Here is a 26,438-nt window from a genome sequence, read left to right as displayed (position 1 = left end):
TGGATGTAATTCTTATGCATTTTGAACGCTGGCTTTGATAATAGCTTCAAGAGCTGGTGTCTGGGTCATGACCACAATGCGTTTGCACTGTCCAAAGGTCTCTCTTTAATGACAGCCATCTGGACAGCACTTAAAATCTTTTCAGTGGGAGAAAAGTGCTGTTCAGCCATGGAGTATTTCTGTGATTTGTATGCTATTAAGACAGTGTCACCTTCATTGAATGTTACTTAGGTGAACCTAATTATTTATTATGATGACCAAATTTGTTTCATTGTCCCGTATGTGTATGTGGTTCGCTTTGAGCATGACTTGTAAAGCCCTGAGTATGGATGTGTGTTCTACTGTCCAGAATTTACTTGTGAAATCTGGACGTATTAGATTGTACAGTGGTTTCATGCGCTGTGCATAATCTGGAATGTATGTTTTGCCAAAATTTAAAAAGCCCAATAATGATTGCAGCTTTTTTATTGTGTTTGGTGGCTGTAATTGTGCTCACTTTTTTAAGAAACCTAGGATACTGAGGTAGGCAATTTTTGTTTTCTTAAAATTAAATTTTTAGCCAAATTCTGCAAAATCCAGCACTATATGGGCCACCCTTAGGTGTTGGACCAGGTCATCGTCCGTCAAGTAAATATCATCGACATAGGGCAATGCCTCAGGGTCAATGTTGTGCAATATAGATGTTACACATGCTGAAAACGGTCCAGGCCTGTTCTTATACCCTTGTGGTACTTGTGAAAATTTCCTTTGTGAGCCTAATGCACGGAAGGCTGTCAAATAGCTTATTTCAGGTGCTATATTTTGGCAGAAAAACCCATTGGAAATATCTAAGGTTGTTTTGTACTTTTTGTGCACTAAATTGTAAAGTGCTGTGATTGTAAATGTGCTTGAGTGGTTGTTCAAAGGTCTGTAATCTAAGATTATTCTGTATAAATGGTCCAGCTTCGCTACAGGGAATAAAGGGCTATTCATAGGAGATACACAGGGTTATATTACAATCTTGTATTCAAGTTGTGTGCGTATCTCTCTCACAGTTGCTTTAGCATCATGTTTAATTGGATATTGTTGTTGTGGTAATGGGGTAGATCTTAGTGGTATTATGTGGTAGGGGGAATCCCTATCCCAACATGGTTGCAATACAGAGAGGGAGCTTGTGCCAAAGCCCATTCTGTAGTATAGGCTTTTCCTAATTCCGTAGGAACGAGAGATGAGAAAAAAAGGCACAATAACCTCTTCCCTGACTGGAAGATTGCAGGCAAATTCTGGTGGCCAATCCTTTTCTGCCAATAGGATATCAGAGAAGAGTGTCAATTTTTCCCAAAATATTACTTTGTGCGCTCAGTGTCTAATTTGAGTTGAAATTTCAATGTGTAAACTGTCAGGGGGAGACGCGTGAGTCTGCAGTTTCAACTTCTAAGTAGTCGTTAGTTGCTGTTGCATCCAGAAGCCCTTGAATATTCCGGCGAACTATTGTGACCTCTGCGGTGCTGTCTAGCAGAGTCCGTGCCCACTTCCTGTTCTTCATTAAAACTCTCAACATACGTGGCATTTGATGCCGAAATAGCTGCCACCTTTTTCTTTTTAAACTGTGCTTTCTGTGGGGCAGGTTTCTTTTCCTTTTTTATGAAAGTTTCAGCCATTTGTTGTGAATCTTTTCCTGGTTTCAAATACTCATTTCATTGTTCAGAACACCCACCTCTCTCACTGCATTTGTCCAGTGAGTCCTGGAAGGAATGAGATTGGCGTGTATCGATATATTGGATGTCAGGAGTTTTCAAATTTTCTCTATTTCTAAGAACATAGCGCTTTTCAGAGGTCCCCGAATGTGGGCATTCTCCTCTTTGTTTAACATTCTTTAATTTGTTTTTGTTTATCCCTGCGTTTCTTAGAACCCTCAGCTGCTTTCTTGGTAGAATCCTTATTGGATTTACCTTGTAGTTGGGGATTTACTAGGTCTGGCCCCCAGACTATCCTGACCTATACTGCTATAGGTCTCAGCAATAGTCTTTGGCAGCTTACGTTCTTGATCCTATACTGGAACATCCCAGAGCTGCTGGCATACTGCCAGAGAAACTGCCTCTCATTTTAAGGTTGCTTAAAATTATTGAGGACACTTTGGCAAAACTGTCTATTAATTGCATCCCCAAATCCAGACTTGGGGCACTCCCGTACTCATCTTGAATTTGTTTCAACATTTTCTGTTAAATTTGCAAGTGTCGGTGTACTGTATGCAGTAGTACAGAGAGTAGCAAATATGGTTCCCCGTGTTGTGCAGTTGTCTACTGAGGGAACCATCCCAAATGGCAAGCACATTGTGAGAATTAGGTGTTTACCTTGGGGTCCCGTATGGGGAAACACTGCTTCCAAAGCGCTGATTTTCTGTGCTGCCCAAAACAGAATTTCTTCACGTTTGGAGGGTACTTTACCCATTATTGAGTGCACTGTTGCAGGGTTGATTCCTGCTGTTGCTACATGTGGTTGCACTGGAGCAGCCCTTGCTGGGGTGGTGTTTAATATCCGCATTACAAATTGAATTGTGTCTATATATTTCTACTAAATTAATGTATAGGCAGCATATTTCTGACACCGCCATTGTATTTATCTGTGAGTGTGGTGCATACGTGGACAACTCTGACCACGTTGGTCCATCATTACTTAATGGACCTAGTCTAACATTAAATTGGACGTGTGATAGGGCGCCATCAAGCCAATTCTTGATAAGAAAGGGGTATTTCTAAATATGCATATGGTCTCTATTGTGTGGGTGCATTTGCTGGATTGTAATGATGAAATGTATATGTGTTTACATCTGCTGCTGGAAAGATGACCCATAAGTAAAAACATAAATTCTGTTCTGTAAACTGTGTGTGCCTTAACCACAAAGGTTACCTCTCCTCCCTCCTCTCTCAGGAAGTTTTGCTCAAGTGTGTTGTGAGGGCGAGTCTCATATTAGCTGCAATTGCGACCCTATTGCGGTCTGCCATTATAAAAAATGTCATAATGTAATACCTTGTTCACAGACCGAAACACCAAGCGGGGGGAGAATCCTTTTAAAAGGTTCAAGCTTGAACAACCTGCAGCCAAAAGTAGGTAGTACCTACTTAGCTGAGGAGGATGTCCCTAATACCATGGACGTCTCTGTATATGGTAATTACGGTGTCTATGTACGTAGTAAGACAGAGATACTTGGGAGAGCTATAAAATCAGTGCCTAACTAATGTTCGGGGTGCCATGTCTTGAGACTCCCACCAAAATAACAAGTCTACTGAGTTTTGGGTGGCAGCGCCACCGAGCATGATGAACTGAGTCTGATCCCAAACCGTGTGGCAGCTATCGGTCTAACCCTTTCGGCTAGCTAGGAGCACCTCACAGATACCGTAGGTAAAAGTGATTTGTGGCAGCCTATTGCATGACACTCTTAGACCCCACAGGGAAGTCGCTGTGGAAACAGATTGTATCCTGTTCTCTTAGTTACAGAAGTCTCATACATGTAATGACAAGCAGAAGCATATCTTGGTTTAATAGGATTCATTGAAGCAAATGCATCCTACGTAAAAAGGCATGAAATGCGATTATGAAGATGATGAAACAAGACACTATTACAGCAGTGACCAAGAAAGTGAAACATAGAAACAGACCCACCTTATTTGTCACAATAGTATTACCAATATCCCTACACACACACACTCACAGACTACGAGGATTCCTACATGAGACCAAGTGCTAATGATAGTCCGAATCTGCCCATCTAGTCCTGGGAGTGTAGCGCGAGCCCCATATCTGTGTTGTAGGTACAGGAGAAGTTGCTTAGTCTGCTGAAAGTCCTCCTCCGTGACAGAAGAGGAAACACCAAGTTTCTCCTGAAACTGCAAAGGTGACGGGCAACATAAGATGGCTATGCCTGATGTTTTATAATAAAAATGTGTTATTCTAGGAACTGCCCTGACGTGATGACAAGTCCCTTTCTGTGTCTAGAAGACACTGTACTCTCTGAGCAAGCAATGCCTTGGTACCTATCATATATAGCCTTGATGCAAGCACAGAATTAAATGTTGTGCAAAGCAATGAATAACAAAATTCTGCAGAGGACAATAGATAAGTATAATAAAAAATCACCAGTAAAATGATGCCTCGCTAAAATAATAAAGAAATAAAATGACAAGTGACTCGGTGAAGGGTCACTGGCCTCAAGCCTAAGTTAAAATAGACAAAAATGAGTGAGTATGTGCCTAACGACTAACCTCATGACAGTGGCAACACCAAGAATCTGATTAACTTCATTCACTTAGGGGGTCATTCTGACCTTGGCGGTCTTTTCGCAAGACCGCCGAGTTACCGCCGCGGTGAAGACCGCCGACCGCGGCGGTATGCCGCTGTGCGCATTCCGACCGCTGGGAGCGTTCCGCCGGAAAACCGCCAGCAGCCACACTGGCGGTCGGCGGGAAAGTGGAGACTGGTCAACCTCCACCGCCACGCCAGCAGAACACCGCCCACAGAATTACGACCCACATTTCTGTGTGGCGGTCTTCTGTTGGCGGTCTTCTGTTGGCGGTCACCTCCCCATGGCTCCTGTCGCCTCCCGGAGGACCAACGCACAAGGTAAGTTGATCGTCAGTGAGGGGAGGGGGTGGGGGGGTGTTGTGTGATGTGTGCGTGCATGGGGGTGTGCATGTGAGTGTGTAGAGGGGGTGTGTGAGTGCGTGCATGCGGGCGGGGAGTGCTGCTGTGCCTATGGGCAATGTGTGTAGTTCGGCGGGTGCGCATGTCGGCATGTATGTGTGCGGGTATGTGTCCCCGTTGTGTATGTGTGTGTGTAGGGGGTGTGTATATGTGCATGTTGGGGGTGTGTGCATGTCGGGGTGCGTGTATGTGCATGTCGGGGTGGGGGTGGGGAGGGGGTTCGTACCACCTCTGGGGGGTCGCAGGGGGGTGGAGGGTGTGGGGGGAGGACTCGGGGGGGCAGTGGGGGGTGGGGGAGACCCCTATCAGTGCCAGGGAAGGAATTCCCTGGCCCCGATAGTGCCTACCGCAATGGTTTGCATGGCGGTTCCCGACCGCCAGAAACCGCGGCGGTAAGCAGGGTCATGATACCGTTGGCAGTCTTGGGTCGACCGCCGGACCGGAGTGCGCAGACTCCAGCCCGTTGGTCATGACCGCCGTGGCTGTCGGAGTGGGGAAGTGGCGGTCGATCGCGGCGGTGACCGCCGCGGTCAGAATGCCATTTTTTTGACCGCCGGTCTGTTCGCGGTCCGACCGCCGCCTCTCCGCCGACCGCCAAGGTCAGAATGAGGGCCTTAGTCTACTCTCAAGTACTGCACAGGGATCCATGTCACTGCTTAAACTCTAGGATTAAAATGACTACCGTTCTCCTTTATTTCACTGCTAAGCCACCTTTTAAAATAAAATATTTATTATATGGATACTACAGTGTAGCCATTGTTCCCATGATTAATTTGCATATGTGTTGGCAAAATGTTAACTAATTTTCCTTCAATTAAGTGCTTTTTTCAATTTTTTTAGTTTAGGTATTATGAGGCAGTAATCAAATGTATCGCTGACTGCATTAACATACCAAAGTTTTGCTTAGTCTATTTGTTCTGTGGAAATAACGCAGACATCCTTAGGGTTTGTGTAATAAACCTAATAGGTTAAAACGTTGCTAAGCTTTGTATGAACAGTTGGATCCGATAGGAAAGGATTTAGTAGCTGGTTTGCTTTGCTGCTGACCGAGCCAAAATACACACACTGAGAGGAGTCAAAAAAAATTGCTGGAATGCACTTCTTAGTCTAAAGAAGACATTTATTATATCACTTCGCAAGTCTCATGGAGGAAGGTCAGAATAACCGAAAGTGCACTTTTACAATTTTAAATGTGCAACAATAAAGTGAGAACATGTACAAAGAATCTTCAACTCTTCAATCTATAACCAGCAAATATATACATGCAAAGATACAAACACCTATATTGAGATATATATATATATATATATATATATATATATATCCTTTTCTGGATTTTGTAATTGGTATACGCGAGATATATATATATATATATATATATATATATATACACACACACAATGCAAAGCAAATAATTAGTACAAATTCATCATCGTAGGGCCTTTCTCCTGCCAGCAAGCCGTTGACCCCAGTTCGACTGCAACGAGAAAGAGAGAGATCTACCCTCACGGGAAATATATCAGGCATTTGATGTCTCAATCCTGATTGAGGTCTCTGATTCTCCCACTGTCGACCTGGGTCTCTTATATACCTTAAACAAGTGAGGAAGGAGATTTCTAGAAAATCCCCTCCCGCTTCGCAGGAAGAATTAAAAAATGCTGGCTATTTTAGGTCAGGGTTGAAGAAACAGGTTGGAACTGGCCAGTTTCCCAAGGTGTCTCTCCCAAACCTAAACCGTTCCCTGCTGTACCATAAACAACATTCTAGTACATCCTTATCTTGCTGATTGACTTCTCCACGTTATGTCCTAGCCCTTTGGTGAGAAAAGAACAAGCAGACACGTAGAATAGAAAACACATTGCCTAACATGTTTTGTACGGAAAGATACTTGCACTTTTAACGTGGCGGTGAAGCTAAGGCTAAGCTGAATACAAAATGGAGTCTGTAACTTGTGACTGCTAATGTGACGGTGGAAAACTAAGCCAAGTGCAAAGTGATCAAAACACAAATATCACTACAGTAGCACAGTTCAAAGAGAGGTCGCACACATTCATAAAATTAGTAATTCATGGGTCTCAGTAGTAGAAAAGTAAGGTTAAGTTGAGGATACTTTTAAAATTATCACCAAGTGCTTTTATATGTGACAATGCTGGCCTTTAATAATTTTAAAAAATCACAGATTTCCAGATCAGACTCACAAGGGAAGAAATTAATGTGAGGATCTTTAATCCTAAGAATTGTAAAACTAGTGACCTTGGAAGGCTTCATTGATGACTTAGAAATGACCTGCTACATTTAAAAGTCAGGTTATTTGTAGAACTTCAATAATAACTAATAAGGTGTATCCTCCTCCCCAAAAAGTCACAAACACCTTGAATTGTCCATCATATAAATTGTTCTCCAATCAGAGGGAGCCTAAGGTACAGTCAAACATCCCAGCAAATAATTTTTATTCATAAACTCATTCTTCAAAACAGGGGTTCGTTCTTGAAAAATCAGCTAACAAACACACTTACGCTATCCAAACATCTGCTTACATGTCTGAAGCCTTAAAGATGTTGAATCTCTGGCAGCAAGTACTATTGTCTCAGAGAAAACTTTCAGTGTGATTAAGTGGAAATACCCCAGGCGGCCATGTGGCAGTAGGGATGGGATGTGGGTATGATGTCAACTGTAAACTCGGACAGCAAAAAACAAATCAGCAGGATACTCTCAATAGGGGATTGAGGAAGAATTGTGTCATTGTCTCTGATGGTGAAGTAGTTTGGAACCATTTCACTGTTGTGTTCCAGTTAGTACAATCCCATTTGACACTGGGTTATGTAATAAAGGGAGGCAGGAAAGAGTCTGCTACTTTCTTTGATGCATACGTTTGTGTAGAAATGCTTGTTCTTCATTAGTTGAATTTCAAAGAGTACTTGGCTTTAAGAAGTACAGTAGATGGATGTGCTAGTAGAGTGCCAATTATTAAGATGATGCGCTGTCTTTATACTTTCTAGCTTTTCCAGGGGTACTTATAGACAATAATGTCACTATAAATAATATGAGAGTAACAGTGATGCAGAAGTAACATAACGTTATAGGCAAGCAGCATTACATATTCAGTTGATGAGTTGGCTTGTAGCATCATTGGTTACTTGCCATCAGAATATAGTCACAGTGTAGGAAATCACAAATGACTGAAGTAGTCAGTGTGCACTCTTTTGGAAAAATAATTTGTAGCCTCAGTGGCCAGTGTTTTTTGTCTGTATTTTATAATTCCCAATACATAACATATATAATAAAAACATTAATCCCTAGCCTCTAATAAACTCCTCTCTTTCCTTACACTTTCATTTAAAACATTTAGCTACTTTAGTCAAAACAAAGTGGAATTATGTCACTAAGGGCTCTAACAGTAACAGATACCGGGGGGGGGGCTGATTTGGTTTGGCCTAATCATAGCCAGAAGAGACATTGCCTAGGCCTTGAAAAAAAAACGGCACTAGACGGGTGGAAGTTTGGCCTAGACAGATGCATGAGCAGGGGCGGTGCTTCCCTTAGGATGTTTGGCCGTTGCCCCACTCATATTTTGGCCATGCTGGCCCCTCCCCTAGTTAAATGTAAGTAAAGTCCTAAACACTTTGTGTTTTGCGTTATGCTGCAGGCTGGTTGCTGTATCGAGGCATGAGGTGGGTCCCTTGTTGAGAAGCCAGTGCAGGCCTGAGAGGGTGGGGGCTTAATATTATTATTGACAGACACCATGTGGCTCAAAGGGGCCTAAGTGTGCATGTCGGGTTGGACGGATGCCTCTCTCCAGCCAGCCCAACATCTGCACTAGAGGCCGGCTCAGAGTCTCTTCCATTACACATACTGGAGCCCGGGGTGACTCCTAGCTGCAGCCCGCAGGCTCAGTAATGAGCGTTGAGGTTCCCTGCCGCAGCCAATCCAGGTGCTGCTGTAATAGAAGGAGCAGTGTCTGGATTGGCTTAGACGTTGTAGCAGTTACTTGGGGCCTCTGGCGCAGTGTGTGTGAGGCAGCAGGAGTGGGAGGAGGCTGTCTCTCTCTCACTTTCCCCTTTTGTTGCACGAAGAGAGACAGGCCGCAGCGTTCGTTGCCAGTACAGTACGGGCACGCATTGATCTGAAAAGAGCTTCCTCCTTTCACACATGTAAGCTCCATAATTTGCGAGTTTGGTGACCATGAAAAATACGTTAGTATTTACTTTCCAGATTACAGCCTTTCAATGTCAGGCGCACCTGCAATTCAAGAGGAGTGCCTGTGGTTTGAACAGGATATGCTGCAGAATCGGCAACTGCACATATTAGTGCTCTCTATTCATGACTGTTCATTATGAGATCTGAAACAATTTGCTTGTGTTAACCCCAATCCAAACACTATTCAAATAACCATTAATTCCTTTAGCTCTCTCTCGCAGTCCTCAACAGAACGGCATCAAGCGTGTTGATAAAATAAGAGCACAGAAGCGAAGTTCATAGTTTGTTGTGTCGGAGCGGGAATGCTCCATTCGAGAGGGGTTTCTGCCTGGACTGTGAAGGCGGACCCCCCTTCCTTTGGCCGTCACATGGTGCGCAGCTGAAGTAAGGCGCGCGCTAAATAAAAGGAGAGCCGCAAGGTTCGCACAGCAGATTTTCAAAGCGCACCAAAACACTTCGGGCCATACAGTGAAATAACCACGACACTCCTTAAAGGGGTAAAAGGCCGCTTTAATAGAACAGGTCTGGTAAAATACAACCTTGGCATAAAGCCTCACAAAATTACCCCAACCTCACTAATACAAATTCATCACCTAACCCCTCCCCCTCCCTCTAAAGTGACTCCACCTGACTACCCATTGTCCCATCCCCACCTTGACCCGACCAACCCATTGCCCCTTCTGTCCTGCATTCACGTTCTCCAGTTACCCTTTTCTGTGAAAACCCCCTGCCCTCTCATCTTTTCTGATCTACCCCTCCCCCCCGAAAGGAGGAAACCCCCCAACCAGACCTGACTATCAGCGGCAAAATAATAAAAAAACTCCACCCCCCCTTCACAATAATAAATACAGATTACCCAACAAACGACAAAAGAAAACAATAAACAAAGTGACGAGACCTGCCCTGTTAAAACCAAAAACAAACAATACAGATCGAGAGAAAGCACAAAATTAGCTGGAGACAAACCACAAAATATTCTCCCCTTTACCACCCCAGATAGAAATTAAGAAAATACCCATGCATGAGGCAGGGCGGGAGGGCACGAAGACAACGACGCCCACTGGGTGTGACAAACGGCTAAAGAGGACGCCCACACCCAGCCCACGCCTTATATCCCCTGCCTACCGCACCGCCCCATCTGGGAAACACCACCCAATCCCAAACTCGGGCTCGTGGAACATTCCACCTCGTCCCGATAAACCCGGGGGGAGACAGGGCAAGCCCTGTGCTCCCCCCAAGTCCCCATCGGGCCATACAGTGAAATAACCATGACACTCCTTAAAGGGGTAAAAGGCCGCTTTAATAGAACAGGTCTGGTAAAATACAACCTTGGCACCTGACTACCCCTTGTCCCATCCCCACCTTGACCCGACCAACCCATTGCCCCTTCTGTCCTGCATTCACGTTCTCCAGTTACCCTTGTCTGTGAAAACCCCCTGCCCTCTCATCTTTTCTGATCTACCCCTTCCCCCCCCCCCAGAAAGGCCACACAGGAAAACCTGAACAGGCGTTTTCCTGCCCCACCCACCTGTCTACCGATCCCACAGTCGCTCACCCAGTAATTCCGCAATCAACAACCTGAGTTCTAACAAATAATGCTCATTATCCAAAAACAATAAATGCACACCATCCTGCCGAAAAAGTTCCCCATCAGAAACCACAATGTTGTCCTTGTTAAGAACCGAAATGCCCTGAGCCTTACAAAAATTCTTCATTTCCTTGTTAATCTTCCTACGCTGCTTCTCAATCCCTGTAAATGAATGCACACCCCTCCACACCCGTCTCGGAACCAAACTCGTCCAAACTATGTGAGTCCCTGACCAGCGTTCCTTAATCCTGCATAAATCTAATTTCATAACTTTTAACAACCCAATGCCTGACAATGCCACCACATCATTTTCTCCTAAATGCAAAACCAGCAAATCAGGACAAACCCCCTGCTCCATCCTTCTCGCCAACACATACAACAACTCTCCCCATCTCATCCCACTCTTTCCCACCCAACTAATCTTTATCCTTGCACCATCCTTGCACCATCTAATCCCAGTTGTCTCCCAAAATGTTGCAATGCAGCTTGCTTTTCCGCCCATCAAACGAAAGAATGTCCCACAATCCAAACTGCGCACACCTTGTCCGGACCCCCGACACAACCTACAAGAAAAAACATGTTAAATAAACACACTAACATGCCGCATACAGTAAAATACCAAAAATAAAAGTAAAAGAAGCAAGAAATAGGAAAACAGCAAAAGTATGTGGGGGGGGGGAGGCTGGGAGTGAAAAGAAAAGTGAGATGATGGAAAGACTGTTGCCAAAAATCAAAGAAGTAAGAGCGAAAATTAAAAGCGCACAGAAAAACTTTAACAGATAAATCCTACTGCTTAAAAGAACACACATACCTCTGAAAACATTCCGATCTCCACCTACCCAATTGTTTGATAGATTGGTCCGATTTACCTTGCCTCCTCGCCTCCGTTGCAGCTCCAATCCGGAAGGAATGAGTACCGTAACACTTGGGATCCAAACCCAACCTTCTAACCGACATTCTCAGCACAGCTAAAAACTGAGATGCAGACAAACTCGACCCATTCTCATGAATAAATACCAACCTTGCTGATTGCGGCAACTGTGCTGAAAAAGAAAACCAACAACGCACTGGACAATCACGTGATTGCTTAGCTTCTAAAAACACCTCTTGTCCCCTTCCCAACTGATCCCCTTTTGAAAAAGGCAACCATATGCAAATGCCCCCATCCAAAAAACTTACATTCTCAACAAGAAGCCCACCACACCCTCTCAAACCTAAAAGCTCAGAGATCCTAAATGCCCCGTGAAAAAGCCAAGACATGCATAGCGAAAATAAACGCACTTCCTAACCAGAAAAACAGATACCTCCCAAAACGCCCAACAAAGACCTCAACAAAAAAGACGTGATAGGACGCCTACGATCACATCTAATCCCACCAGACCTGGCCCAACCTGCCAAAATCCTCCTACATAACTCGCCTTCCATTGGATCATAACCCCAAAAATACTTACCATAAAAAGAAACCCCAGACAACTTACCCGATATCGTGACTGCTGCCAAACCAGCCTCAATCTGCTGCATAACAAAACGAACCGCATCATCTTGTCTCCTAGAAATCACATCAATCCCTCCCACTCGACGTACTGCACCGGAATTAAAAAATTCCAACCATGCCTGAAAATAACTCCTCCTCGTCGACGGAGCTATAGACTGCTGAACTAGCTCCAACATTTTCAATCTCCTACTTCCCACAACTCCCCTGGTATGGCCGTCTTCTGGCCATCCGCTCCCGGCGCCAAGCCACGGAATCTCTGCCACTGAAAACTAGACAGGGCATCAGCGATGTCGTTATTAATGCCAGGAACATAACAAGCCTTGAACAATATATTGAATTTAAGGCAATACAGCAAGAAAACCCTCAACAACTTAAGAACCTTTTCATCCTTGGCTTTTTGTGAATTCACCAAATGCACTACCGTCTGATTATCCACATTAAAAATGACATTTTTATTGGCCAAAAATTGGCCCCAGATTGTCAGCGCCACGACCAACGGAAAAAATTCCAAATATGCAATACTAAATTTAGCCTTTTTCCAACTCTCGGGCCAAGCCTCCGCCGCCCAATGACCATCCCAAAACAAAACAAAACCATGAGCACCAGACGCATCTGAATAAATTTGAACATGCCAAAACCAATCCTCGTCATCCACCAGCATAGTTACACCGTTAAAATCTTTCAAGAAAACAATCCACATCCAAAGGTCCTCCTTAACACATGCCCGAAGTCGAAGGTGATGATGTGGCAAAAAGGCACCACGCATCGCAAAACAAAATGCCCTGCCAACCCTTATCACCTTGCAGACAAAATTCAAATGACCTAATAAAGACTGCGCCTGACGCAACTCCAACTTAGGCTTCTTCACCGCCTCACCCAACATGGCAATCAACTGCAGAACTTTTTCCCTAGGCAACCTCACTTCCATCCGAAGAGAATCCAATTCAATGCCCAAAAAACTAAGGCACGTTGTAGGCCCTTCCGTTTTGTCTCTTGCCAAAGGAACTCCAAAGAGCAACATCAAACGCTTGAAGTCACGCAAGGCCCTGCCACAATCTCCTGAATTAGCACTCCCCACGAAGAAAAAATCATCCAAGTAGTGAGTAACAAATCTGCACCCTCGAAGTTTAAAACACCACTCTAAAAATGAACTAAACATTTCAAACAAAGAACAAGAGACAGAACACCCCATGGGCAGCATCCGATCAACATAGATAAAACCATCAAATTGCATACCCAATAACGAAAAATCATCTGGGTGGACCGGCAACAATCGAAAAGCTGACTCCACATCTGATTTAGCCATCTCTGCACCTCTTCCACACTTCCGAACTAATGCAATGGCCTCATCAATCGACGCGTAGTGAACCATAGAATCCTCCACTGCAATAAAATCATTAACTGATGAACCCGCCGGCCAAGACAAGTGATGGATAAGCCGAAACTCCCCTGCTTGCTTCTTGGGAACCACACCCAGGGGTGAAATAGTCAAATTAGGCAAAGGCCATTCATTAAAGGGGCCGACAATCCTGCCCAAACTCAATTCTTTCTCTAACTTAGACCTTACCACCTCAGGATGCTCCTTAGCCGACTTCAAATTATTGGCCCATCTTCGCAACCTCGGGCCTTGATAACATAACCTAAAACCATCAGAAAAACCACTTAACAGAACCTTAGACTCCTCAAAACGAGGGTAAAGCTGCAACCGGGAAGCTACCACATCCACTTTAATTGGTGAAGGGCCCTTTACTTGCCACCGCCTGCATGTGTCCCCTACCTCTGTCGCCACCCCTTGCAGATGGCCCATGCCCAACCCACTGGAGCCCCCTGAAACACTGATACACTGGGTGTCTCCCACCACAATTGGAGCATTCATGCCTAAACTTACACTGCTGTCTATTGCAGAAACTGCTGTTGAAGGACCAACACGACCCATTAGATTGCAACTGACCTCTGAAACCGAAACCCACCCCAAACTGGGTGGGACGCCCCTGAAAGGGCTTATACTGTACGGGTAACCCACTCGCCGTATGAGTTGTAGGCGCAGACCTAGCGGTACGCAAACACCTGCATCCATATCTCGTGATCAGTTTCACCCCACAGTTTATTAGAATCCATCGCCTTCCTCGCCCTGAATTCTTCCTCGTATCTAAACCTCCCAAATCCACCAAAATCCATCTGAGCTCTCCTCACAACGCCCATATATTTAAACAACGCCACACAAGAGTCCGGGTGTTTTTCACAATAAACACTAGCGTAAATTAAAAATGCCGATGTCCAATTTTCAATTGTAGTTGGGACTCTAGGCCTCCTAGCCAGTTCCCACTCCTCCTCTTTTGACCCTTCCTTTGCTTGTACCTCCCTGTGCAGCAATTTAAATACATCAATAAACTCCCCTTTCCAAATTTTTTCCTTCAAAGTCAGAATGAGATGCGCCCCCAAAGGCATCGACACTCCCATATACGGCAGTCTCTTAGACTTAACACTACCCCCCACTAAGTCGCCAACAGGACCTATAGCCTTCACGTTACTATCACCCAATTCAACTTTACCCATAGACTTGTCATCATTATCACCACTTACCGCCAACTTACCATTCAATTCCGCCGAACATACTTGGATAGATGCATCCACCTTGGACCCATGCCCTTTGAGCCCACTCCCAACCTCCAAAAAACTGTCCCCACCCAACCCTCCCGTATACGTGCGTGACCCATGAAACCCCACCGACCCCCCTCAACCCAGCCTCACCTCTCGGTAAACCGCCAACCTCCTGACCGCGAGCTTTAGGTCGGCCGCCCTGGACCTCCCCAGCCACCTCTCCCGATAACACCAAACTCTTCTGTGACGTAACTGGTTCCACAAATTTGTCATCGTAGTCAAGCGCTTCTTCATCCATCACAGCCAAACCCGCACCAGCGCCCTGGCTAGTGGATGGCTGGTCATCAGCAACACCGAATTTCTCCCCCGACGTCAGGTAAACCGCTCCAGGTTTAACCCTCACTTCTTTCCGGTGTACTGAAGGCGCCCTGACCTTCACCGGAGTGCTCTGATCAGCAGCGATCCGCCCAGACCGCCGACGAAACGCCTGCAACCCATGCCCGAGGCATGGGCCGTGTCACACCCAGATGGACCTTCCCCACCATCAGAATGCCAAACATCTAAGCTAAAATACTCCTTACCCAAAACACCAGAGCTACTCTCACCCCCAGACACTGTCCCTTGTAAAAAAACAAAAAAACATTATCCACCAATTCAAACCTATCGCCTGACTGCAAAGAAGCCTGATTATTCAAGTCCCAAGATTGTACCTTATGTAGCATAGGACTGCCAACCCTCGGTATCAATTGCAACAACCTACCCCCTTGCTGACGAACTAAAACTACGTTCCTGCGTTTGTCCCTAATACCCGCGCCGACCTGACTCACCTGAACCTCCTCCTCCTCTTCAGAAATGACCACTACCTCATCATCAACAAACCCCGTTTGGGCATCACTACCAACGCGTGAGCCCGACCTTGTTTGCTCAACATCCGAGAATTGCTGGTCTAAAACAATGGGCCCCGCCATATTGGAGGTTCCCGCTAAGGGCTCTTCCTCTAAATTCAAAACTAGGCGCTCCGCGCATCTTTCTAAAGGCGCGCAAGCTTATTTTCTTGAAATTAACCGTGCATGTGCAGATCGATTGCCAGCCCCCAAGTGGCCGCGCATCGCCACCGCGGCTGAAATGGCAGAGCCTCTCCCCCCAGCAGTGACGCGCCTAACTAAAGACGAGCCTTGCCGTCTAGGCAGACTCGAAACTCCCCGCCTCTTCGAAACCGCCTGAAACTGCCCCATAACACCAGAGCCTAAAATTTCCACATCATCAGGTAATCGCGCGACCTTTCTACCGGTCGCGCTTTTTACCCGACTTAACAGGAGATGAACAAGCTGCAACCGCAGCCGCCACACCTTCAGAAGAAATTATTTTCGGCCTACGCAAACCCACCCAAGCTTCCTCCAGTACTCCCTCCCTCAACAGGTCTTCCCGACCTTCATCCTGTAAAACCTTTAGACCCTGGACAACTTTGTTAGGTTCCATCACAAAATTCAAACACCTTAACCAACCACGAAAAACTCCACCTACACGCTATCCAAAAACCGCCCCTACTCACTAATCACTCTTGACAGAAAGCACAAAAGCACGATGTCACGAAGACAACGACGCCGACTGGGTGTGACAAACGGCCAAAGAGGCCGCCCACACCCAGCCCACGCCTTATATCCCCTGCCTACCGCACCGCCCCATCCGGGAAACACCACCCAATCCCAAACTCGGGCTCGTGGAACATTCCACCTCGGCCGATAAACCCGGGGGGAGACAGGGCAAGCCCCGTGCTCCCCCCAAGTCCCCAGTGTCCCGTGTTTTCTTTTGCGCTGCGCACCCGGCCCTCTTAGTGCCCTGGGGCACACAACAATAGTGAAAGAGGCTTATTTAAATGATGACCGTGACGAATTAGGCGATTGCTCCTCCAGCAGAAAAACACTCAGAAATCTGAGCACATGTCATTGAACTACAGTAAATAGCATTTACATACAGGAAAGACATAAAGTACAGGTAGAATACACGCATGCAAAAGAAATCCAAGGTACCCTTTCAGAATGACATACATGGAACAGATGTGGAAGGGGATGTGCTTACTAAAAACAAAATGTATTGTACGTATTTTTGGATGTATTTCCTGATTTATTTTGGAAGAATTTTGTCTCTACATCCGATCGATGGAAGCGCGCGTTCCCTGCCTGAAGACAAGAGGACAATAGCGGTGACAGGAAGCGAACCTTTTAACAACGGCAGGATCCTTCCTCAGAAGGTGTCCAACATCTCATGAAACTCTGCTCTACTCTATTGCTTAATTATGCACCACCGCATCAACACCAGGCGCACAGAAGGGAGCAGGTGAAAGATGGTTTTTTATCCCACTGCATGTCTCAATATTGAAGGTTTGTGTTCGCGGCCGGCTGTACCTCCCTGGAGGCTGGCAGGGAGGGGGCCGGTTTTGTAGCAGTTAAGTAGTTTTGAAAGCACTATCTGTAGAGTTCCTTGTGCATACAGGCAACAATAAAAATGTCAAAATAACTCTGGTGATTAATGTACCTGCAGGAGAGAGATCAGGGTTTTGTTTAGTGGCAGTTTTGATTCATCTAATGGAATAGTTAGTATGCCAGCTGCAAAGAACATGTAGTATACAGATCACAGAACAGTATTTTATGTGCATAGCTCAGTGAGTGCTGCTTTTGTCACTGAGCTCCTTTTTTGTTACTGTGCAGTTCATAAGTTGCAATCGTAGCCACAAATAAATAAAAAAATAGATAAAAAAAATCTTTCCCTTCAATAGCCGTGCTTCCTCTGACTTCTGTTGGACTCTGATACCAGTGGTATTTCTAATACAGTTCAGACGTATGCAGCAAATCTACCAGTGAATGTGTAAAGGGGCCCACATTTAATTAAATGTAAGCTCAGCTTGTTTCAAATGTGTGGTGCATAATATGCGGGCACCAATTTGTTCTCACATGTTTTGTGCATCAAGTACATTTTAAGTAGTGTATTTGCAAGCTACAATATTTTATGTGCATGCAGTGGGGCATTTAGAATGTTTCCTTTATCCTTAGTTTCTAAATGCCTCCTGCTTGATTTTTAAAAAAAAAATTTAAGTACATATGGCTATTGACTAAGTTTTCCTCTTCAACCAAGACCCCCTCTCTGCGACCCAGGAACATTTACTTTTTACTGTTCAGGCAGTCACTGGGTGTTTAGTTCAGCATTGCTGTTGTGCAAAGCAAAAAAAACATGTTCCTTTTTTTTGAGGATTCGAGTCAACATTGCACTCTGGGGTCTCTTTTCCTCTGTGTGACCAGGGGGGTTGGGTTGGGGTTCCAGCCTCTCTTAATTGCTTAGCCCTCCAGCATTGGTGCTGCCTATTCTGTGCAGTCAATTCCTTATCAGTTATTCATACTAATGCATGTGTTGTTGAAATACAATACGAGTTTAATCAAACAATTGGTGTTGTAGGACAGACCCAGTCTCCATTCAGGCACCTGCTGGAAGGGTACCCCACTGTGTCTTATGCCCTCTGTCACTGTAGTTCTGGTCAAGGAAGGAAATAAATAGTATGTGTAAGCCTGTAAAGGCTCATGTGCTACTGTTTCTAATGTTGCTGTATATGTCCGAGTTGAATTCGATAAAGTGTGGTATAAAAAATAAAATGGACTTGTATTTGCAACTTAAATACGATTACCTGTAGTTCTTCTAAATATTTATCAGGGTTGTGCTTTATTACTTAACAGCTCTTGTCAATAAGTTCTCCTCTCCACTTTTTGCAGTAATTGTAAGGGTCAGCTTTACACTTCTGTTGGTCAGCAGACCTTCTTTCAGCTAAGAAATGTCCAGCTGTGTAAACGTTCATGATGTGATTTCTCCTTTTTTACAAGCAACCACTTTAAACCTGTCACACTGATGTGATATCACTACATTTACTGTGCAGGTACTTGCATTGTATTTGTTTATACCCTATAAGATAGTTTCAGTAATGTATATGTGGTATTAATTTCTGATACCCATTAAACCAGGTAAAATTGACAAGTAAATGTGTTTATGAACAACTAGCCTGTGAGCTTCCTTTCAAATTGGTAAAGGGGGGGTCGCAGAATCATACATTTATCAGTTTGTCGTCCGTCTTTGTGGTTCATTTTTCAGCATTTTTTTTAACTTACTAACTTTCCACAATTTGTGAGTAGATGCTTCACTTCTACAAAACTATTTAGGTATAGAGACTGGCCGTAATGAGTTTTCAAATAAGCATTTGCATAAAATGTACAAAAGCAATAACATATTAATAACGTGTTACTCCCTAAATCTTTAACTACAATATCTGTTTAAAACATGTGTAGGACCACTCTTATTTTCTTCCTATTAATACAAATATGTATGTACTCTTGTATTTTTGCATGTCCTTGTTTGTTAAAGTTTGCAATGCTGTTTGAACCGAATCCTAGTGCAAAAACGCAGGTTGCCCAATACAGATAAATCTTAAATCTGCACCTTCTGTGTTAGGCTATAGATGCAGGTTTATTACTTTTTTCTGTACACAAAACTTCTCTGGAGTATGTCTGGAAAAAAGTTCCTTTCCAGCAGACTCATGGGAGAGTTATACAAGTTTCAATTTCTTTATTTGTTGGGCGTGGCCTTTCTGCGCCATTGTACGCGGAGAATAATACTGCATTGTGGAAAGCCGCACCTTTGTGCATTTTTTCTCCTTAACAGATTTTTCTGCGTGGATAAACACCCTTTCCTGCACTCCCATAAAGATAGTGGGGGTTAAGTCACAGTTCTCACTAGGGAAATGTTTTTACTCCTGCCTATGCCATTGTTGAATGGTCACAAACATAAGTTGTCCATTCACATCCCTTGCATAGGGTTTACTGCAACATATTATGCGAACGTGGAGTAGTATTCCATAGTAGGAATCAAATAAACAAGTGCAAAGTCACCTTTTTTAAATTCCTTTTAATCGTTATATACGAGTGCAAATGCCTTTGTGAATCCGTATCAATGATGTAACATAAATATACATTACAATTAGATCAAAAGGCCAGTATCAAATTTCAGTGTTTAAAACGTGTCATTGCAATGTTATGTTCCACAGAGTGCTGATGTATTGAGTGCCGTTGGTAACTGCAGCTATAATCAACTTGTGGAGAAGATAATCCTTTGCAAACAATCAGAAGACAGTGAGCAGATTAATCAAGGTTGGTGAGTGTTCTGTGAAGTTTATTTTGAAAGCCTGGCAATTAGACCTACCTTATCACAAGGTTTCGTATTTTATTTTGTAACACATAAATACATCGGGTAAAACAACGTCTTAATCATATTGAACTCATTTCCCACATTTTTTCTTATTACCTCCATGTTAATGGCAAGTTGGAGGATCAAGCATTTATCAATACGGTGTTTGTTTCCGAGCCACTAAAGATGCTGCAGTTAGTGAAGTTGTGATTATAATTTATCACACCTTAATGTACTTAAATAGAAACTCTGAAATAGTAGCAATGCCTGTGCTTGGTTTTGTATAATTTTTGAGAAATTAAAATTGGCATCGCTTAAAATGCATAAATTAGAGAAATATCTGGGCCCATAATTTGCATAATATTCGATGATTTGTAAATCTGGATCAGTGGTTGCTTCTGGTAGTCTAGGATGTGAGAATCCAGCTGAATCCATATATCGTGAATTTTGTTTAAAAAATAAATAAATCAGCTTTGCACACCTCAGCAGCGCACTATCAGCCATATACTGGGTTCACTGCCTGTGGACGGTTGGGCGCACTACTGCGATGTTGGTCATCCATGGAGGTGAGTTGCTTTAACAGATTTTGCATGTAGTATATCACAAAAACATTTAAAAAATGGCAAATTCACCAGAAAATTATGGTTAAATTGAAATTATTATTTTTGCTCATGACTCCTCAGTATATGCATGTATCTGACGTTCCTTGAAAAACACAGTGGAAGTGTTTTTTTATTATGAAATAATTCAGGAAAACACCTAGAAATCTTCAATTATAATTAACTCTGCAAACCATAGCTCACACATCTGCCATATAAAGCATATCTCGCACACCAATTGCAATGCTTAGAACCTCATTATATTTATAAATGAATAAGAGGACTTCACACCACATCTTTAATTTTCTGTGCCAGAAGCACAGAGGTCATGTTTTGTTAGTTGTATCATTCATAATGTTAATGGTAAGTTAATATATCATGAAATTTGTGAAGTATCCTGTTATAACATGGGTGCGGTCATGAGCATTGGATTTGGTGTGCAAGTTATGGTTTGCTTGTCAGGTGTTGAGCTATGGTTTGCAGATGGTATCCATCAGCACCTTCCCAACGCTGCTCCCATTTAAAAAAGACAGAAGAGACACCTCTTAAAAGCACTTTACATCACAACAAAGTAACAGTGCACCTCCACTATCACAACTTAGGCACTACTCCAATCACTCATTTACTGTTTTTGCCTTTGATCCTGTAAAGTGCTCTGCTGCATATTGTATAGGTTCCCACGGTGTTCATGTTATCCAACTTAGCAAGCCAGCAACTCGAACAGCTGCTGACACCCTCAGCCCAACCACAAGAGGAATCTTCAAACACATCACCATGGAGACACATCAAATTAAATGGGATGAGTTACATAATTTGTGCACACTATTTAAGTCCCCATAGGCCACCTATGTCCTAAACCTTAAGCTCCTGCTGTACAAAAGGCAGAAATTGTGATTACCAGTTTGTGGGTCAGACCATCTCGAAAAGCAGGAATCACAAAACTGTGTGCATGAAGAGTGGTCGCATGCACATTTTGGTTTGAAGCAACTTATTATTTTAAATGAAATACACAACTAGTAACGCGTTTCAAACAGTGAATATTACATAAACAGTCACTTATGAGAACATAGAACTATAAAACATACCTACAGTAGTGTGGGGAAGCAGAGGTGAAGTGGAAAAGACCTGCCAACTTTCCTATAACACCATATCTAGCTAAGAACCAGTTGATGAGAATAAGGGACCAAAAGGAAGAAATTCATGGCAATGAGCTAGAGGTCATAGCAGCGGAAAGTGTTGTAGAAAATGAAACATTCTTTGGGAAACTCCCTCACTGTCTATAAGCTGTAACACAAGGCAAATATGGGCTAAAAGGATATAAGAACTTGGGTTACTGGTTGGGTGGGTGGAGAGGAGAAAGCCTACTCCAGCACCAACCACAAACCTCGTCAGGTTGAAGTCACAAGCAAACCCCAAATTAACCTGTTCTTAAACCTCTGGAAGCTTGACGCAGAGCAGTCAGGCTTAACTTAGAGGCAATGTGTAAAGTACTCATGCAGCATTACACAACACAACACAATCCCACACCAATTTAGAAAAAAAAAGTAAAGTTTCATAAATAATCAGTAGAACCAGAGATATGCAATTTTAAAGATTTAAGTGAACGTAGCACTAAACGCCAACTGTGAATATCTGGTCGCACCAGATCAGGACAAAGTTACAGTACAGGCCAACCTCGATGGAGTGCAGCCTAGCTACATGGACCAAATTAAGCCTGCTGAACAAGAGTTCCTTAACTCCTGGTTGCGAAGGATGTCAGGTCCTGGAGAGGTTATGCCTTGCACAGCAGCGATTCTGGGAAGCTTCAAGACTGCACTGCAAGATTCTGCGTTGTCGCTGAGGATGCTGTCGATTAGGGGCTTGAGATTCGAATACCTGTGTCGATGATGTGTCATAGCAGTGTGTCAGAGGAGGCTGTGGGCTGTTATTACGTTGGGGGTGCATTGACGGCGGTTCTGATGCGGTGTTTGGTGAGGCGGTACGCTACTCACGGGCTCTGATGCTGACTTTCTGGGAGGTGATGCATCTGTTCTTCTGGCACCACAGTTGAGCTGGCTGAGCATCTTCAAACCTACTTCCCAGGGTCCAAGACAAGGGAGGCACCTGGTAGGACTCGCAGCAGGCAGATCCAGGTGCTGGGTTCAACATGGTTAGAGACTTCTGTCTCTGAGGCTTTAGTCAGAAGGCCAGTCAACTAGCTTCTGAAATCCTCTGGTGGTCCTGGGTTCAAAATGTGGGTCCAGTCCGTCGCCCTCGGGCAAGAGGGCAGCAGGGTACGATAATGGCAGTCTTTCTTGCAACACAACAGTCCTTCTGAGTCTTCCATAGGTCCAGATGCGTACTGAAGCGTTGGAGTCTGAAGTCCAATATTTATACCTGGTGCCCATTTTAAAGTAGGAGAGGTTGTTTGAGGCAGCCTGAATTGTCAGGCATCCCTTTCCTCCCACCCTAGCCCCAGCTTGTCTGGAGACACAAAAGATTAGTGACAACCCCTTCATGAGAGTGGTCAGGCAGGACCTTTGAGATGTGCAAGTGTGATAGGTGCCAGCTCCTCTCCCTGGTTAAGTCAGAGTGGCCCATCCTGCCAACACCTCAATTCTCTTTGTCTCACTTTCTAAAAGTGGCTTTTCAGAATTGACTTAAAATCTGACTTTACCGTTAAAGAGGGCTTTTATTTACCATTCTTTAGACCCCCAAACTCAACCTGTCTACAAGCTTTCAATTGAAGGTTATCACTTATTAAATGTAATAAGGTAGCCTAATGTTATGCTGTGGGAGAGGTAGGCCCTGCAGTAGTGAAAACTGAATTTAGGAGTTTTTCACTAACAGGACATATAAAACCAAAAAGTATATGTCCAGCTTTTTAAATACACTGCATCTGGGCTGTACAGAGCCTACCCTAGGTTGACTTATATGTATTAAAAAGGAAGGCTTGGGCCTGGAAAACAGTTTATTTAGCCAGGTGGAAATGACAGTTTAAAACTGCGCACACAAGCTGCAACAGCAGGCCTGAGTCATGTTTAAAGAGCTACTTAAGTGGGTGACACCATACGTGCTGCAGGCCCACTAGTAGAATTTAATTTAAGGACCCTATGCATATGTAGTACCACTTTACTAGGGGCTTGCAAGTACATCAGATATGTTAATTGTGTGTAAGCCACTCCTACCATGTTTAAAGGTGCACAAGCAGTGGTAAATTGCATTAAGCCCTAAGGGCCAACAATTAAGAGATCAGCAACAATAGTGGAGGTGAAGGCAAAATGCTTGGGGGAAGAACAGCCTATTGCTGACAGGACTAACACAGGGCAAAAAAAGTAAGTGTTTTAAGCAGCAAGACTGCTCTGTATTTTAAGGCCTATTTGTTTTTATTTTGTAATGGGTGATTTGAGATTGTTTAAGATGATGTGAAGAGGTGACTGACTTTATGCACATGACTTGCCACTATTCCATGCTACAGAAGTTAAGGACACACGATAGACCCTGCAGCGAAGCACAGGGGGGCTCCCAAAATTAACAGTTAAACAATGCCTTCTGGAATCACTGCAACATGCAACGAAAATTAGCAGCTCTGGGGACCTATTGGCCAAAAGGTGTATAGCTAGAATAGCAAGTCCTCCGCCTAGATAAAAAATATAACTCACTTAACATTTCTCTTGGCGTTTTTATCGGCTACGCTCAACCTGACTCTGTAGTCATGAAGGGAGCCCAGAGGAGATCAAGCAGTCATACTCCCCTTTCCTACTCCACCTGACAGGGTTGATAAGAAAACTCAATGTTGGGGAAAAAATTATCCGCCGTTGCTGCAATGATAGGTCTGTTTTTGATTCCTACCTTGATTCTCCCCCCTACACCCACATCCCCCCCCAAAAAAAAACAAAGGGTCAAGCTAAGTGAAACAAAAGTTATTTTTCAAGAAGGAGATAAATCATCTGAGATTGTTGGTACATCAATGGACATTGTGACAACTGAGTTTCGACAACTCATTGGTGCAGCAGTCTTACAGTGATGGCTTAAATCAACATTATCCAAGCAAGAGGTATAGAGTAGGACACTAGACATGCCTTCCAGCCATGAGGTGTTGATTGGCTAACATGTCAATGACTCTAAAATCAAACATGACAGTGAAACAGGCAGATTGTTTCGAATTCTGCCGTAGCAGTGCCCGCAGCCCTTAAATGGGGTATAGGATGGGAACAGTTTTCTGCTAAGGTGATTTCCAATTTTACAGGTACCAACATATTAGCACACTCTACAGGCTATCTTCAACAACACACTCAGTAACAATGTATAGCCTCTCCAGCCACAGCCTTTAGAAGACAAGCTCAATAAGTTTGCATCACAACCAAGAACTACAAGACAGCAGTGACTTACATCAGACACTGGTTACTATATACTCCCAAAATTCAGTTTGCAGGTGAATCTCCAGTAATTAGACATTGTCAATTTGTGAATACAGATCGATGAGTTCTAGATCTTGTTTAAGAACAGACACACTGTAGAATTCATTCAGAGTCTTTTACCACAAGAGAGATCTAATCAGCATTTTCATCTACTGCAATAGGATATTAGGTCTCTGTTTAAAAGGGAGCAATAGTAAACTCACCAAAACGAAATCATGCTTATGAAGACTGATCCTTGATCTTCAGCAGCTAAACAATTTTCCCAAAAAGTAATTTGTCATGGTAATGCTACAAGACATCCTTCAGCTCCTGAATCAGGGAGGTTATATCACATCCTTAGCTTTGCAGGTTGCATACACCTATATTTCCATGTATCCCAGACACTGGAAATATTTGAGATTTAAAGTGACAAGTGGCCCTTCCATTTGGTCTTAAATCCACTCCTTGAACTTTCACAAAATACATGACCCGACAGGCTTCATATCTGAGAAGGATATGCCTTCAAAATTCCCTTACCTCAATGACTGGTCACCTTGTTGTGGATTCATTTGCACTCTGCTTGGGCACATATATGTTAGCATAGCTTAGGCCTGCAGCCTTTGCCCTTTCACCTACATATGTGCGCTGATTTAATTTATTCAGTTTTATTCAGCCTGATTTCAGCGTGGATATTTTTATTTTCATACCGCTGTAACTCTGTGAAAGCATTTTTATTATTCTGTGCACAACATTTCACCATGTCAAAGGCTGACTAGAACAGTCGTTGATAATCCAGCTAGCAATTGTCGCCACAAGAGTATGTAAACAGACCAACACTTAGGCATGTGGGCTTTTCAATGAATAATAATAGGTTTCTTTTAAAAAGACTTTACATGCCAAGGGACAATGGGGGGGGGTCATTCCAGTCAGTATTCTGTCCACGCTGCATGCCATTTCAGTGCTGACCTCAGTCCTGTCTCTACAACCATCAAGGAGACAGTGGGCAAACTCCTACCTTCCAGGTAATGGGGATGAGTGCTCCTCTCATGGACTAAATACAGACCGATTGGGCTGTCACCACTATACTCTTGCTTAGGAGTTAGGGTGAGGTAGAATTCATCTGTGTATGTTATTCCAGTATATTGAGACTGTTTATTATTATTCTCGCTGTGGTCACCACAATCCTAATCTTGTTAGTGAAGTTCATATATTCTGTTTTAGATTGTAGTCTTTTCAATGAAGGTATTGAAAACCATGCTTAATCTTTTTCTTTGGCCTATGTATGTGTATGAGACCTTTTGCTAATGAGAGAAAGGGGTGAGATTTGTCAATCACAGCTTCCCCTGAGAAGCCACAGAGAGTCATGCGTCAGGCTGCCACAAATCACCTTTTTTTTCAGGCTTGGGTGAGGTGCTGCTAGCTAGCAGAAAGAGTTGGGCTGACCGCTACTAAGACAGTTTGGGATTGACTCAGTCACCCACAAACGGTGGTACTGCCGCCCCGAATCAAGCAGTCTCATTCCAATAACCGTAGTCCTATGACATGGTGCTGCCAGTGTTGGTAAGGCACTAATGATATAGGTCCCCTGAGTATCTCTGTCTCACACTCACCAAAGGTACCCTAAGTACCATTATACAAAGACGTCTGTGGTCTTAGGGAAAATCCTCCTCAGTTGA

General features: G+C 43.8%; 1 protein-coding gene across 1 annotated transcript in view; it reads left to right on the top strand.

Moving 5' to 3' along the window:
- MINDY2 (MINDY lysine 48 deubiquitinase 2) overlaps positions 1-26,438 on the top strand; it is a 469,571-nt gene that overhangs the window by 248,446 nt on the left and 194,687 nt on the right. Inside the window, exon 5 of the mRNA XM_069222089.1 lies at positions 19,645-19,747. Within this exon, the coding sequence (XP_069078190.1) occupies positions 19,645-19,747 (103 nt within the window). The remainder of the gene's footprint in view (positions 1-19,644; positions 19,748-26,438) is intronic.

Source organism: Pleurodeles waltl, chromosome 3_1 (genome assembly GCF_031143425.1).
Source record: "Pleurodeles waltl isolate 20211129_DDA chromosome 3_1, aPleWal1.hap1.20221129, whole genome shotgun sequence".
NCBI classification, from domain to species: Eukaryota; Metazoa; Chordata; class Amphibia; order Caudata; family Salamandridae; genus Pleurodeles; species Pleurodeles waltl.
This window is presented reverse-complemented; position numbering and strand designations above follow the sequence as displayed.